The sequence below is a fragment of the Notolepis coatsorum genome, assembly GCF_963971535.1.
Source record: "Notolepis coatsorum genome assembly, chromosome: 15".
NCBI lineage: Eukaryota > Metazoa > Chordata > Actinopteri > Aulopiformes > Paralepididae > Notolepis > Notolepis coatsorum.
Window position 1 is genome coordinate 21,473,827 of NC_140179.1, and position 17,105 is coordinate 21,490,931.

General features: G+C 42.1%; 1 protein-coding gene across 1 annotated transcript; it reads right to left on the reverse strand.

The window, feature by feature from the left end:
* Positions 1-1,302: 1,302 nt before the first annotated feature.
* fgfr1op2 (FGFR1 oncogene partner 2) lies at positions 1,303-16,958 on the reverse strand. The gene is made up of 6 exons (XM_084330870.1): positions 16,864-16,958; positions 14,815-14,951; positions 13,419-13,536; positions 11,725-11,867; positions 5,728-5,841; positions 1,303-3,060 (listed from the first exon to the last, which is right to left on the reverse strand). Exons 2-6 carry the CDS (start codon positions 14,947-14,949, stop codon positions 2,941-2,943), a joined length of 630 nt encoding a protein of 209 aa, XP_084186996.1. The 5' UTR covers positions 14,950-14,951; positions 16,864-16,958; the 3' UTR covers positions 1,303-2,940.
* Between the last annotated feature and the right edge of the window lie 147 nt (positions 16,959-17,105).

The following is a 17,105-nucleotide window of genomic DNA, read 5'->3' on the forward strand; positions in this document are numbered from 1 at the left end:
ACAATACACAGAAGGTTACCCGTCGGTAGTGTGATAGTAAAGGGTTAACCTTCTGTCGTGTGGCAGTGAAAGGGTTAACAGGGTATCTGAAGGTTTCAACAAGTTACATTTAAGACTTTTTAAAACCACTTGGAGCAAAGTTTAATACCAATTTTACGACCATACTAGCAAAAGAATTAAAAATAAATAAAACACATAGCAACACTGAACTGGCGGCTGCACTTGTGCGCCAATTTAAATAATTGTATGTTCCATACAAGCTCCAAGCTCCTGGTAGCCCCACAAATCACAACATTTCATATATTTAATCTCTCGACAGCTGAGCTGCTCCCCCCAAAATGTAATATCTGTGCAAATTAAATTAAATGTATTTAATACCTTCAATTGTGAATTATGAATTTAATACTTTTTAATACCCTGCAGATCCCCTGGAAATTTAAATGTCGTCTATCCTGTTAATTCATGAATACCAAGGTACCCCCTCCGTTTTACCCTTTCCACTCTGTTCCCAGGAACCCAACCTGAGCATGACATAAGAGCAAAATGGCTGTCATGTGAATATGGCCAATTACTTTAAACATTGTATAACATTCCCAGAGAGAAAAAACATTCGGCTGTCAATATTGCTTGAAATAAAAACAGTTAAAGGAACACGGCAACATTTTGGGAAATTAGCTTATTTGCCATCTACCCTGGAGTTAGACAAGCAGATACATACCCTTTTCTTCTCCGTGCATGGATTAGGTTTAGGTGGCTAACAGCCGCACCGTTAGCCTAGCTTAGCGTCATTCACTGGAAGTAGGTGTGCCCGTGTAGCCTAGTTCCTAACAGTCACGAAATAAACTCCAAATACAACTCCAAAACGTTCCTGTAAACATGTTGTGACCTGTGTATTTACCACGTGGAGATTTTTTTTTTATTAAAACAATTAGACATTTACGTTTTCTAAGCAGATATATACTCTGAAGTATTTTTTGCCGAACCACTGCTGCCTGGGCGCAGTGATTTCATCACCTCAAAAGCCCTGTTGCTTTTTGAAAAACGGGCCTTTTGAGGTGATGAAATCACAAGTATATATCTGCTTAGAAAAAGAAAATCTCAATAATTTTTTTAATTATTTCTCCACGTGGTAAATACACAGGTCACAACATGTTTACAGGAACGTTTTGGAGTTGTATTTGGAGTGTATTTCGTGACTGTTGGGAACTAGGCTACACTGGCCTAATGCATGCACAGAGAAGAAAAGGGTCTGCATCTGCTTGTCTAACTCCAGAGTAGATGGCAAATAAGCTAATTTCCCAAAAAGTTGGCGTGTTCCTTTAAAGATGCTGAAAAACCTATAAAAAACAAAACTTACCAACAAATGTCATCAGTGCAGTATCATTTCTTTGCGGTTTAATATATATATATATATTTTTTTTTTAAATTGCATTTTTCTTCTTCTTTCAAATATACAGGTAAATATGAGAGCGTTAGTTCTGTACATAGTAAACCAGCATAAAATCTGTAGAGAATCCATCCATCTAATTTTATAGTTTTAATTCAAGCTTCTTTCGCGCATTCGTACTTTAAAACCTCACCAGGACCCACAGGCTCCTCCGGCAGCAGAATGCATGCTGGGCAATAAACAAACTGGTGAACAAACAAAACAACAACAACAACAAAAAGATAGTCGTCGGCGGGCCTCAGCTGCTCATGTCACAGTAAGGAGATGGATATTGCTGCATTGCATTCATGCTGTGAATCTGCCCGTTCTCCCTTAAAATAATATGTACATAAAGTACTTAGCGACCACAGGAAAAAGGTACATATTGTACATTACATTATACCCATAAGTAATATATTGACGTATTACAAGTAAGTAATATATTGACTTTGACATATTTACAAATAAGTAATATATTGACGTATTTACAAATAAGTACATATATTACATATTAGAATTTTTTTTAACGTTTTCAGAAAACATTAGAGTTCCCCTGCTGGGCATGGGAAACAAGTGCCTTTACCTCGAGAATACAGAGACACACTTCACTGGTAGCCTCGTCCAAACCCTAACCTTAAATTAACCATAACTAGTGATGCACTGATGTGAAAATTGTGGCCGATACCGATAACCGATATTAATATTGCTGTTCTGGCCGATACCGATATTTACCGATGTCGATATCTCTGTATAGAAAACACTTTTTTTATGATAATCAAATAAAGAGCTATTTTCCAAAACGCATTCTCTTTACTTTTGTAATTTATTTTCAGAAATTACTGATATTTTGAAACAATTTAAGACCAAAACATGTTAAATAAAAAAATTAAAATATATATTTTTTATATCGGCCCGATACCGATGTGTAAAAAAAAAAAGGACCATATCGGCCGATATTATATCGGCGGCCGATATATTGTGCACCATAACCATAACTTTCTATCTTAACCATAACTGTTAAACGATAAAACTAATCCTCATCATAGTATTGCTGTTAGTCCAGTGTTGAGAGCACTCACCCACAACCTGGTTTGTTTGAAATTTTTTATATATATTTTTTTTAAACATACATTTGTATTTGCAATTTTTCACTTAAACATTCAACACACTTAGAATGGAAATTATATAAAAAAAAACATAAAAACAATACAGTGACATGGGTACATTGACCCTTTGTTTTGGACTTTCACCGATACGAAATGTAAATATATGACTTATACAATAAGTAAATATATTACTTATGGCTATAACATAACGTACATTATGTACCTTTTATTCCTGTGGTCGATTAGTACTTTATTTACGTTTTCTGATGAGGCCGCGTTGGCCATGAGGATAGTGTCTTATTAAAGAGTCTATGGGGCGAGAGGAGAGTGGTATCTCGCGTCGGACAGGATAGTACCACAGTACCGCCACAGGGGGGCGACGATGCAGTCTCTTCGGGGGGCGGGGCCTCAGCTTTTCCGTAAGCTGATGTCCGACAGCGACGTGCTCTCTGAGGCGTCCTCCCTCTTCAGCAGCAGGAAGGCCTCTCGACTGATCCCCAGTAGCTCCCTGAGGCCGCTGTTCTCCAGCTGGAGAGAAGAGTCACAGCACAGAGGAGAATTTACATTTAATAATAATATAATGCAGGACCTGTCGCAGAGGTCTTTATTCGGCATGCAACAACACTCAATGTTTTAGTGGCACACACACACACACCGGAACACACACGCATACATTGTCTTTTAGGATCGCCGATGCGATACTCCTCTGCGCTTAACCCATCCTGTCGTCCTTCCCCCCAAGGGCAGCCGGGAGCAGACGAGGGCTGTGGCGTGAGCCACGCCCGGGGACCATCCAAGTGCTCCTGCCCGTCTTCGTCATGGACGCGACAGCGTTAGCGATCTGTTGTTGTGCATGTTTTTCCATTGGGTTTATCTTATCGGGGGGGGGGACCCTTGCAAGCACGGGGAGAACAGGCAAACTCCACATAGAAAGGCCTGGGAGATCCCCCACCTGGGTAACTGGCATCGCGGAAACCTGGTCCCCAAGCGGGAATTGAACCCTGGACCTTCTTGCTGTGAGGCGACAGTGTTACCACTACGCCACCGTGCACCTATTTAGCTGACGCTTTTATCCAAAGCGACTTACAAGTTCTGTACGACAAGTCATCTGGAAGGGCACAACTCTATCAGCTGAGTAACAATGTTCATCAAAGTGTTGAGTGCTACAGTGTAGGTTAGTTTATTAGGACAAGTGCATGACAGTAAGGTTAGTTAGGGTTAGATTATTTTTTTCCCCTTTCAGATAATGGTTGAAGAAGTGAGTCTTTAGTCGACGGCGAAAGATTGGATGGGTTTCGGCTGTCCTAACTGTGGTGGGTAGTTCATTCCACCATTGTGGGGCAAGGACTGAGAATAGGCGACTTCTCTTTGATGACCCTCCCGGAGCTCGGATAGGAGTGGGTCTGAGGCGGCCAGAAGATGCAGAGCGTAGGGGTCTCGAGGGTGTGTAGTTAGAGACCATTGACTGGAGGTAGGCGGGAGCCGTTCCCTTTGCCGCACGGTATGCCAGGTCGAGGGCCTTGAAGCGGATTTGTGCAGCAATGGGGAAAGAAGCTAAGCTAAAAAGAAGCTGCAATGATCCTAGGACCATGTGCCTCCCATCCAGTGCTCTCTGGGCAGCCTTGGACAGCATCAAGGCCACTCCCTGGGTATGGTGTGCATCGCCCTCTCCATGGCCTGAGTACAGTGTCATGTCGTCTGTGGCGAGCCTCTTCTGGCCGGATCCAATCCACCTTGATTCACTGATTCAGAGTATGGCAAGACTGTAGTTCCTCATCTCGGCAGCCACCTGCGCAGTCTTTCCGGCTTCATACATGGTCCTTACATTCCATGTTCCGATGGTGGCGATAGCCCTGCTTGAAAGAATGGTGGTCGGCAGGGTAGCTTCCGGATGTTTCCGGCTTTCACCACACTGCGTCATACTTCCTACCTGAGGTCCATCCTCTCTCAGGGCTGAAGATTCTTGGTTTTTCCATCTACGCCTGTGTCTTTTTTCTAGGGCTGACCCCTATAAGTCGATTAGTCTAAAGGAGCCGTAGTCGACTGGCCAACCTCTTATATATTATATTATATATTATATTATATATAAAAAAAATTATAATAATTATAATATATATATATATATTTGTTTTTGTATCATTCTTTCCAAAATAAAATAGGCCTAGAAGCATGGCTAACGCTAATGGCATGCATACCAGAGGCTAACTGCCTACGAAAACAGGCACAGAGGCACTGAAAGAGGATTTCACCCATCTAATGAACACACTAGATGCACTTCCTACTTCCTAACTGGCTAACGTTATGAGAGCTAACGTTGCTACCTACTGTACAAGTGCATTGGTTTAGTGCACTTCCTACTTCCTACTTCCGGTTGCTGCTGAACAAGTACAAGTGCATTGGTTTAGTGCACTTCCTACTTCCGGTTGCTACTGAACGGACGTGTTTGTTCTCCCAAACTTTCTTGACTGTTTTCCTTTTTACGTAATTTTTTCTTAACATTTTTTATTTTTAACCATTGATCTTAACTGATCACTGTGACTTTATTGCTTTTATCGTTATATATGCCTATGTTTGTGTACAGCACTTTGAGCTACATGACATGTATGAAAGGTGCTTTATAAATACTTACCTACACTAGACTAGACAAATATCAAGATGTATCCATCAGTGGACCAATTGCATGCTTTTGCAGAGGACAAGAAGCCTTCAGTCGACTCCTTCAGACATTAAGCACCCCCCACAGCCCAAATGGAATGATAAAAATAAAGAAAATTCAAATTTAAAAATATTATATATATATTTTTTTTAGTCGACCAATAGTCGACTAACGGCAAATTTTGGCCAATCATAGTCGACCATCCAAATCCTTAGTCGGGGACAGCCCTACTTTTTTCTACATCTCAGCCCAGAGGTTGAGATGGTAAATGGCTGCTTTTTTATATAGCGCTTTTATCCAAAGCGCTTTACAATTTGTTACTCACATTTGACCCATTCACTCACACATTCACACACCGACGGCGGAGGCGACGATGCAAGGTGCCAACCTGCTCATCGGGAGCAATTAGGGGTTAAGTGTCTTGCTCAAGGACACATCGACACGCTGCCCGGGAGGAGCGGGAAACGAACCGGTAACCTCCGGATTGTCAGACGACTGCTCTACCTCCCGAGCCACTGTCAGGTGGCCTCACTACGTACCTCCAGCTGCGTGATCCTCTCCTCGTCTTCACACAGCCTCCCCTCGTCCACCTCGATGGCCTTCTTCATCACCGTGGCCATTTCATTGATCTTGTCTATGTGCGCCTGCATTTCCTGCAGACAGACACCAAAGCAATATTACATTAGATTCAAATGTATTATCATACAATTTTGGTATTACAACATAACACACACACACGCTACAACAACACTTTCTGTAAATAATTGACCATTTTATCTTTTATTTTATCCTACTACTACTTATTGTTACCATTATTGTATTCATTGTCGTTTCTTAATTGACTCTGAGCTCGAAACACATCACCTGCAATGCCCCCTGTATTGTCGTGTATTTGAAAAATAAAGAACTTGAACTTGTGTCCCAGGGCTGAGGCCAAACGTTCGAACCTTCGTTCGTTACGTTGGCATTCGAATTCTAAATCAACATTCGAATTTTTTATTAAATTGTTTTTTTTTCTTTTTTCTATTAATTCTGTTTAAACCAATGGGGTTTTTCTTCACAGTTGCAGATAAAGATTAGGCTACACTAATATTATAGTATTAAAAGAAACTGATGAGTTATATTCATTAAAGAAAGTTGATTTAATTGATTTAATTGGGCTGGGCTGGGTCTGGAAAGTTGATTTATATATAAAAGAAAAAAAGACTCATTTAATCAGATTAATCACTTTATTCAAATTGAGGATTTAGTTTGAGGATAAAAAAGAAAAAAAGAAAAAATTATTATTTAAAAAAAAGATTTTGAATTCTATTTTTTTTTTAAATTAAAAACGAAGGTTCGAACGTTCGTTCGAAAAACCCTGACGAAGTTCGAATCCCAAAAACAGGCTTCGGGGACAGCCTTATGTCCCAGTCAGAAGAACATTGAGTAAAGATGGGAAAAGAGCGTGGTGGTCAATGAGTTAAATATAATTCAACTGAAAGACATCAACGCGGCATGGCTGAGGCTACGATCACACTGCAGGCGAAAAACTTTTTTTCCCCTCATCTGTGATTCAGATCCGTTTTATTTTCCATGACAGTGTGAGCAGCACAAATCACATCGAATCGGCATGATTCTGATTTGGGCCACTTTTACCTGTGGTCCTAAATCAGATACAGGTCTGATTTGTTTTAACACTTTGGTCGCCAGGCTTATATTCACAATAAACCATCCCACGCCAGCTCTATTTGTCTATGGAGAAGTTCCCCTTCTTTGCAGGGCTATAACTTTTTAAATTGTATTGCTAAATTGACATTACTATGGCCCATTCAACGTCAAGTATCTATTGTTCAGGGTGTAGCAACGTTATACTTTTTCATTCACATATTCATACTAAAATACGGTCTAAGTATAAGTGTGTTTTTATCGTTTTCTGCAGAATTATCCAGAACGTGATTTATAGCCCTAAATGCATTATATTGATGATCAAATACAGTTTGATAGCAATCTGCGCGAGATAAAAAATTTCAAATGGACGTGCTTCTAGAAGTTACTACTTATCATCTGATGTTGACCGGATGGGGGGGGGGGGGTCGTTTATAATTCCGTGGCCAACGTTAGATGATTCATCTAGTGTGGGTGATATGATCATTAGAGCAGTTTGTATCGAACACGTTAAGAAATAACGCTGAATCTTACCGTAGCTTCCTCGGGCCGTTGGGCGATGAGCGTGGAGCAGAAATATTCCTATTATGGGATGTAGAAATATGCGATCCATCTCCAGGTTGTATAATAGTATATACGTCCAAATCATGTTGTTTATCGAGTTATTGGTAACGGATTGCTATACATTATGTCTAGCTCGAGTCCTGGGACTATTAGCGAGTGATCGGACCGAATTGGAATGAGCACCAGCTTCCGTTTCCTGTTTCCGGTTTGGGCGATCCGCTGATCGGCCACCAGATGGCGCTCTTGAACCGTTGGAGAGTTGAGAGGGGATCAACAGTAGATCTCAAGTCTCCGGGGGAGAAATATGATTGCGATCACAGATTTTTGAAATATTGATATCAAAGACGTGGTACGGCGTCTTTGGCAGAATTAGCATGGCGGGGAATGACGTGGTAAGGCGTTTTTGGCGACCATAGTGTTAATTAGCTGGCCTCCACTGCATTCAACTTATAAATTAAACCATAAACTGTGACTTCAGTGTCCTCCATGTTTACGTCTGTCATCGTTATTGTTCATTTGCACATGTGGGTCAGCTCAGGAGCATGAGACCGGTTCACACTGGAATCCGATATTGGCCACATTTAAAATTAAAATAACAATAATAATAATAACGTGAACAGCCAAACAAAAATGATCTGATCTGAGCAATAAATGAGATTTGAGCACTGGAGCTTGCAGTGTGAACGCGGCCATGATCCATGATCTTGTTTTTCCATAATGGAGGGAAACTGAAAGCAGGGTTCCCACAGACATTGCAAAATGAAATTCAAGGACTTTCAAGTACTTTTCCAAGCACAATATTTCATTTAAAAAGGGCATTTAACCGTTTCTGCGCGGCTGCCAATCGAATTGCGCCAATAACGAGTTTACTCGTTTTTATGATCGTTATTTCCTTGATTCGCTATTGCCATTCATAATTCATCCAGCAAGGCTCCGGGAGGCTCTGGACTCCATCTGATATTGCAACAGCTCAATACCGCCGCCAGGTGGATTTCGGGCGATGTTGCACTCACTTTAAACCGGATGGTACGTTCTGTGCATAGATGAAAATTTTCCGGGCAGAGCTCTCTTGTTATGTGGATCCAGACAAACACTCTAGTGCATTGGATCGCTTTCGAGACGCAAGAATCAATATGCTTTCGGCGTTTATTGCGTCGTACAAACGTAAAACGGATCTAGCAGATGGAAATCAAATAATTGGAATATTTTTTCTCCAGACTTATCAGCCACAGGCAAGAGGTATCTAACGTTAATTCCAGCTTGATTGTCCATTTATTTCATTGCAATCCATCTGATCAACGTATGATGTCGTACTAAAGAAAGCCGTACTGACAATCAAGGAATCATAAACGCCCCCCCCCTCCCCCCCCTTTCCTTCACGCATGATGGAGCATAATGTATACCAATCGTATGCATTTGAATTTTTTAATATAGCGTGTATAGGAACGAAACGCCAATCGATTTGTATAATATGCATCGGGGCCTATAACTGGCGTTCTAGGAATTACTGCAGACTACTCTAAAAACATACTTATATTCACGACGGTATTAACGCGACAATGTATGAATGGAAAAATATAATGTTCCCACATCCGGAACGATAGATACCCGATGTTGAATGGGCCATAGTAATGTCGATATAGCTATAATATTTAAAAAGTTATAGCCCTGCAAAGAAGGTGAGCGACTCCATAGGCTTACAGCACTGGCAGTGAGAGGTATAAGATGGTCAAACTGCGTGGCAGACATTGTGTTAAAGGGATACAATTCACTTTTAAATGCTGTTTTTTTTTAATAGAAAAAATAAATCGGATCCAATATTTATGGCTTAAAACCAATTTCCGACAATTAGTTACACTTTAAATGAAAAAAAATTAAAATGTCTTGATTCAGAACAATTTTATCATGAATGAACAAAACTTTCAATGCGAATGGTTGATTTGAATTTCAAGGATTTTTAAGCACCTTGTTAAAATGTTTTTGCTGTTTTCAAGTAATTCCAGGCCTGGACTTTTTTTTGGTAAAAAATCAAGCACTTTAAGCACTTCAAGGACCTTGTGCGAACCCTGTGAAGGTAGCAGTGCGTTAGTGGTTGTACCGTGGAGGTAGAAGTGAGTTAGTGGTTGTACCGTGGAGGTAGCAGTGAGTTAGTGGTTGTACCGTGGAGGTAGGAGTGAGTTAGTGGTTGTACCGTGGTGAAGGTAGGAGTGAGTTAGTGGTTGTACCGTGGTGAAGGTAGGAGTGAGTTAGTGGTTGTACCGTGGTGGAGGTAGAGGTGAGTTAGTGGTTGTACCGTGGTGAAGGTAGGAGTGAGTTAGTGGCTGTACCGTGGTGAAGGTAGGAGTGAGTTAGTGGTTGTACCATGGTGAAGGTAGGAGTGAGTTAGTGGTTGTACCGTGGTGAAGGTAGAAGTGAGTTAGTGGTTGTACCGTGGTGAAGGTAGAAGTGAGTTAGTGGTTGTACCGTGGTGAAGGTAGAGGTGAGTTAGTGGTTGTACCATGGAGGTAGGAGTGAGTTAGTGGTTGTACCATGGAGGTTGAGGTGAGTTAGTGGCTGTACCGTGGTGAAGGTAGAAGTGAGTTAGTGGTTGTACCGTGGTGAAGGTAGGAGTGAGTTAGTGGTTGTACCGTGGTGAAGGTAGGTGAGTTAGTGGTTGTACCGTGGTGAAGGTAGAGGTGAGTTAGTGGCTGTACCGTGGTGAAGGTAGGAGTGAGTTAGTGGTTGTACCGTGGTGAAGGTAGAAGTGAGTTAGTGGTTGTACCGTGGAGAAGGTAGAAGTGAGTTAGTGGTTGTACCGTGGTGAAGGTAGGAGTGAGTTAGTGGTTGTACCGTGGTGAAGGTAGAAGTGAGTTAGTGGTTGTACCGTGGTGAAGGTAGGAGTGAGTTAGTGGTTGTACCGTGGTGGAGGTAGAAGTGAGTTAGTGGTTGTACCATGGTGAAGGTAGGAGTGAGTTAGTGGTTGTACCGTGGTGGAGGTAGCAGTGAGTTAGTGGTTGTACCGTGGTGGAGGTAGCAGTGAGTTAGTGGTTGTACCGTGGTGAAGGTAGGAGTGAGTTAGTGGTTGTACCGTGGTGAAGGTAGAAGTGAGTTAGTGGTTGTACCGTGGTGAAGGTAGGAGTGAGTTAGTGGTTGTACCGTGGTGAAGGTAGGAGTGAGTTAATGGTTGTACCGTGGTGAAGGTAGCAGTGAGTTAATGGTTGTACCGTGGAGGTAGGGGTGGACGGTATAAACGGTATACGGTATAAACGGTATTAATTTGCTCTACGGTATGGATTTTGACTATACCGTGTAACCGGTAGGGCAGCTCTAAAATAGCAATGACGTCATGTAACCACAGCTCGACTATTTCAATCGCATTTGCCCCTAAAAATAGATAGAATTAGTCATAGATAATAGATATGTGCAAACTGGAAAAAGTTATTTAGGAGGCTTCGCGCAGTGGGCGTGTCAACACGCAATTGTCATTTCATAATAAACACATATCACCGCGGCGCACAGCAAGTTTCAATTTCAGTTCCTGGCATTTTTAACCAGTGGAGAAAGGTAAGAGATTTCCCTATCGTTTTTCTTATATGAATTATTCTACGTTAATAAAACATACCTGGTGATCAACTACAGTTTGCTGTAAACATTACGATATGTGTGTAGTGTTATGATAACGACGGCAGCAGCGGGAGCCGGGAGGACGGCTGCAGCAGTGGATTTGCGAATAGCATGCAGCTGCAGAGCCGCAGAGCCAGGGGCTCTTTCAGGTCTGGTCACAGGCCCGTCAAACAGCGCCCCCCCACCCTTGCGCCGTTCTGACCCCCATCGTCTCTAAGCATTTTGTGTGTCAATTTGTTGACACATGTGTCAATTTGTCGACACAATTGTCAATTCTTAAAGCTGAGGATGAGTGGCACCCTTGTCTCAATTCTTATTCAATTCAATTCGCTCTGCGGCTACATATGCTTCTAGCAAAATCCAGCCCCGCTGTTTGCAATGGGAGCAGGAGTCTCGACTCGGGACTTATTTTATTTGGAATATAATGACTTTATACGCAAAAGTAGCCTAGTTTTAAGTTAAAATATTATAAATCTACATGCCTTGAGGATGTCATTCTTTATATAGCCTGCCTATCAGGCAAAAAAAATTATTCTAACAGAAACACTGATACCGTGATATATACCGTTACCGTCTATGCTTCAAATTATACCGTGATATAAATTTTAGACCATACCGTCCACCCCTACGTGGAGGTAGAGTGAGTTAGTGGTTGTACCGTGGTGAAGGTAGCAGTGAGTTAATGGTTGTACCGTGGAGGTAGAGTGAGTTAGTGGTTGTACCGTGGTGTGCTGCTCCTTCAGCTGCGTGACGATGGTCGGGTCGTCCCTCTTACTGGCCACGAGGAGCCGGAACACCTGCTCTCTGTATTTGGTCATGATGAGCTCCAGGGCAGACTGGTGTTCCTCCAGAGAGGTCCTCAGCTCTGCAGGAACACAACACACATTAACACTGTCGCCTGCCTCACAGCTAGAAGGTCCTGGGTTCGATTCCCGCTTGGGGGACCAGGTTGAGGTACCCAGATGGGGCATCTCTTTTTTTAATAATAATGCAGGACCTCTTTAGAGACGTCTTTATTTGGCATGCAACAACATGGGACATGCAATGGGCAGCACACACACACAGGAATACACACACACACACACACATGCATTGTCTTTCTCAGGGTCGCCGATGCGATTGAGCTCTGCGCTTAACCCATGGACGACGGGATGGGAAAAGAGACATTTTCTGTTCACTCATGTCTGGACATTTTTTGTCTCCTTCATATTATCACAGTTTACATGTTTAAGAAAACATTTACTGTAACAACTAACAGTTATAGTATCTATAAATAGTAAAAACCTTTGTTTAAAAAAGGCAGTTTGTGACACCTAGTACCTGACTGCCAAGGTGTTAAAATGCAGCCAAACTTTAGATTGGATTTTCTGTTTTTCTCTGCTCCGAGACTTGAGGTTTAACTAGATTCAAATAAGCATAATCTTCTTCAGATATTTTCAGATTTCAATGAATGACAAAGCTTACATTCTGTACTTTCATAATCTGTAAAAATCTGCAAAATTACTGAGGGAGACATGTGCCACGAACTGCTAGGCTCTGTCACATTTAGTCGCTCAGCTGATGCTTTTATCCAAAGCGACTTACAAGTTCTGTACAACAAGTCAGCAGGAAGGTACAACTATGGTTCTGTACAACAAGTCAGCAGGAAGGTACAACTCTGGTTCTGTACAACAAGTCAGCAGGAAGGTACAACTCTGGTTCTGTACAACAAGTCAGCAGGAAGGTACAACTCTGGTTCTGTACAACAAGTCAGCAGGAAGGTACAACTCTGGTTCTGTACAACAAGTCAGCAGGAAGGGTACAACTCTGGCAGCTAAAGGTCAGTAACATTGTTCATCAAACAGCGTCGAACAGACTTGAGTGTTACACTCTGTAGTAGTAGTAGAGACATGTTAGCTTAGTAGATACTTAGTAGTGTAGACGATAGTAGCAAAGTACATAATAGTAAAAGACAGTAAGAAGGTTAGTAGTAGTAGTAATAATAATCATAGGTTTATAGACGCCAAACATCATTATGCGACAGTAAACTTTACAAAGTAGTCCTTTAGCCTCGGACAAAACACACATTTTAAAAAGTGTAAATTGAACAGCCAATTTACATTTAAAAAAAAAAGTAGCTAATAACCCATTTAAGTACAGTTGGTATGGACTTTGGCCAACTCTGCAGTCCTGAAAAGGCTATAATAAGGAAACGTGTCTACAGAAGACAGTTGTGCGCTGGACCGTGTCTATGGCCTTCACTGCTCTTATTGAACAGAAATAAGCACAGAGGTATTTGGGTTCACTTTGACTTAAATTCAAGAGGTAGACGACGTTCTTCCAATACTGAACATAAGGTCTTAACATCTAATACAAGAAGTATTTGTAATAATTTATTGCATATTGGCAAACCGACGCCCCCACCCCTCCTGCGTACCTTTGTTCTCCTGCTGAAGATCTCGGATCTGACGGTTTTCCTGTTGGATTCCCAGCACCAGACTGGAGCGCGGGCGGTGCCGCGCCACCTGGTTCAGACAGTCCACCTCCTGCTGGTACTGAGACACACAGAGGGTACATTACAGAGACCTGGTTCAGACAGTCCACCTCCTGCTGGTACTGAGACACACAGAGGGTACATTACAGAGACCTGGTTCAGACAGTCCACCTCCTGCTGGTACTGAGACACAGAGAGGGTACATTACAGAGACCTGGTTCAGACAGTCCACCTCCTGCTGGTACTGAGACACACAGAGGGTACATTACAGAGACCTGGTTCAGACAGTCCACCTCCTGCTGGTACTGAGACACACAGAGGGTACATTACAGAGACCTGGTTCAGACAGTGCACCTCCTGCTGGTACTGAGGTTACAACACAGAGGGTACATTACAGAGACCTGGTTTCATTCAGTCCACCTCCTTCTGGTACTGAGACACACAGAGGGTACATTACAGAGACCTGGGTTACATTACAGAGACCACATCACAGAGACCAGGGGTACATTACAGAGACCAGGGGTACATTACAGTTACTGTGTCCCACACCCTGCATGAGTATATTCTTCTTCTTCTTCTTCTTCTTCTTCTTCTTCTTCTGGCGTGTGTCTTTAGACATGCAGCTCCGTTGAGGCAAGCCAGGCCAACGTTTCATCGTCCAGTTCCATGAGTATATTCTCATTGCAAACCAGTCAGTGGCTGTCTGCGACTAAAGAAATCCTTTTAGTCGACTAATAGTCATGGAATCTAATCGATTTGTTAATTGAATGGACAAATCTGAAAAATGGTGTTGCCCACGTGCGTGCGGCCGTGCAGAATTAACCTCTTTAACTTATTAACCCCAACATTCTGGAAGAAACCCTCAGCTCACAGTCTGCCCGAGGGCTCCTGGAATGTTAAGCCCCCAGCATGCCTGATTTATCATCTTTAAAGAGGCTCTAGTGGGCTCATTTTTTACGCTAGCGTGAAGATACTGTGGTATCATACGAAACTAGACATCTTGAGGAATCCAACAGGTACCAACCATGTCATGCCAGCGTACTGGCAAAAGTACCAGCCATGTCATGCCAGCGTACTGGCAAAGGAGGTAGATGTTACTCCACGATTAAGCTACTTTAAGCTAGCTTAAATTTGATGGGAGGAAAATGCCATGGGCCTGGTCGAGTTCAAAGGGATCCCATGACTTCTTCTCACGTCAACAACATATTTGAATGAAAATGGACTCAATGGAACCACAAGACTCCTCTTTGCAGTCAAGCTAATCCAATGCTAGTCACATGCAGAATTGGGATTTTAATCTCAATGGGTTAAATAAAGGTTAATAAAAAGAAGATCCTACCTGTTTCATGGCCTCCACTCGCTTGTTGAGGGAAGTGGTCTGTTCAATTAACATCTCTGCTGCGTTGTCATGGTTGCGAAGCCTTTCCACCAATGATTTGGCATCTGCCAAAACCTTCTCTAGGCTGCACGTCATTCCTGAGAAAACAGAGCTGTCAGCGGGGGGAGCGCAGAACAGTAGAAGTGGTACCTGGTGCGTTTATATAACAGCTTTTATCTAAAGCGCTTTACAACTTATGCCTCACATTCACCCACCAACGGCGGAGTGAATGCAACCAGTAGTGACCATGCAACCTGCTCATCGGGAGCAGTTGTAGGAACCTTCAGATTACCAGACCTCCTGAACCACCATCTCCCTTGTATGTATATCTAAGTATAACAATCACTTCAATGTGTAATTCATCAGCACTTTGCATTCAATTAAGGGTTGGGCACCGAGAACCGGTTCTAATAGAAACCGGTTCCTAACTTTCGGTTCTGGAACCGGAAGTAACATATTTGCATTTCGATTCTTAAAAAAAAAAAAAAACGTTGTTAATTAATACCCTAGTTACAGTGCAGCAACCAAATTAAACTGTATCAAGTCAACTGACAATGTAGTATGAAAACAATTAAAGATAAACAATTTTTTTTAATTCTCCTGCGAAATAAGCTGTGACCTGTTTTGACCTGCACCTCAAAGAATCGGAATCGGGAATCGTTTAGAACAGGAATCGAAATGGAGAATCGGAACCGGAATCGTTCAAATCCAAACGATGCCCAGAGGTAGGCTAATCTTGGTTAACACAAAATGGGATCTAAAAAAAAGTATTTATGGTTTGCCATTTACACACACATACATGGCTGTATGTTCCTATCCCTGGATTGATAAAATACTCTAATATTTAGCATATAGGAATAAGATACAATTAGAAAGTAACAACTCTCTGTCCTTACTGGTCACAATATTGAGCAGAAGTACATTGAATTTACCTTTTCAATCCTAAACACACTTGATAATGTAATGTTAGTCCTAACTAACTTCTTTACCCTCAGAATTCTCTCCCTCAGTGGGTATGACAGGTAGGTAGGTTAAAGTTAAAGGGCTCTATAAACATTGACAACTGTCTCCCTAAACTGGGGCGACAGTGGCTCTGGAGGTAGAGCAGTCGTCTGGCAATCGGGAGGTTCCCGGTTCGATTCCCGCTCCTCCCGGGCAGCGTGACGATGTGTCCTTGAGCAAGACACTTAACCCCTAATTGCTCCCGATGAGCAGGTTGGCAACTTGCATGGTCGCCTCCGCCGTCGGTGAGTGAATGCGCTTTGGATAAAAGCACTATATAAAAAAGCAGCCATTAAACTGGAAATCAGATTATCAATTTGTGATGTCATCAAGTGACAACCTTTGGAGTTGGTTTATTGACAACGAGTTAGACTTCCTGGGCTCATGAAATGTTTGTTTGAACTAATAACGTCCATGTTAAATAGTTTAATTTAAATGTAGGGCTTACAGCTCTGATTGAGAAACTGTACCCATATCCCAGCAAAATCACCATGGCTACATTCGGTGTCCTAAAGAGTTGTTCCATCGTTTACAGTCTATGGAGCAACTGCAGCACTTGGTTACATCATCATCACTGAGGTCTCGTCTATCGGGTGTCCAAGGGGAGACTTATTCATATTCACAAATCGATACTGAGCAGTACAATATGAACCCAAATAACTTATGAATTCTATTTTAGGGTGAATTTGCCCTTTATTAACAGTCCGAGTGTGCAGATTTGCCTCACTACTATGTTGTTGGATCATTTACATTACATATCGTATATATTAGCTACATACTGGTAACTGTACACTACACCTCATATGGAATAGTTGTGGAGTAATAATGTGCATCATAACCATGCTGGTGTGAACCAGCTACTAACGTTAGCTAACTGTTAGCGTAGCAGACATGAACACCTTTGCTAAACTTAGCTAACAGCCAATCACCCCATAATAAGTTGGCATAATACATGTCAAACGTCATTGGATTTCCAAAACCACAAATATGTTGATAATAATATGTTACCTGGTTAACAGTCACCAATGTAACTTCCTGATGAAATAGTTCAGAAGGAAACAAAAATGAAAGTTAGCTGCGTTTTAAAATCAGATAGGAACTGCTACTTCCTGTTGTTGATAAGCTGCTCTTCTACGTCTTTATCTGTCGCTGGCCTCCGACGTGCAGACGCGTCAGCGCCCCCTGCTGGTGTCCAGTTGATCTGGAGAGACGTGAAGACGCGTCAGCGCCCCCTGCTGGTGTCTAGTTGA

What these genes read in the sequence shown, in the direction of transcription:
- fgfr1op2 (XM_084330870.1), bottom strand. Translation starts at nt 14,949, where the DNA reads ATGACGTGCAGCCTAGAGAAGGTTTTGGCAGATGCCAAATCATTGGTG. An exon ending in GAGTGGAGGCCATGAAACAG is followed by an intron (nt 13,537 to 14,814) that starts GTAGGATCTTCT and finishes TGTGTGTCTCAG; the next exon opens with TACCAGCAGGAGGTGGACTG. An exon ending in TGAAGGAGCAGCACACCACG is followed by an intron (nt 5,842 to 11,724) that starts GTACAACCACTA and finishes GTCTGTCTGCAG; the next exon opens with GAAATGCAGGCGCACATAGA.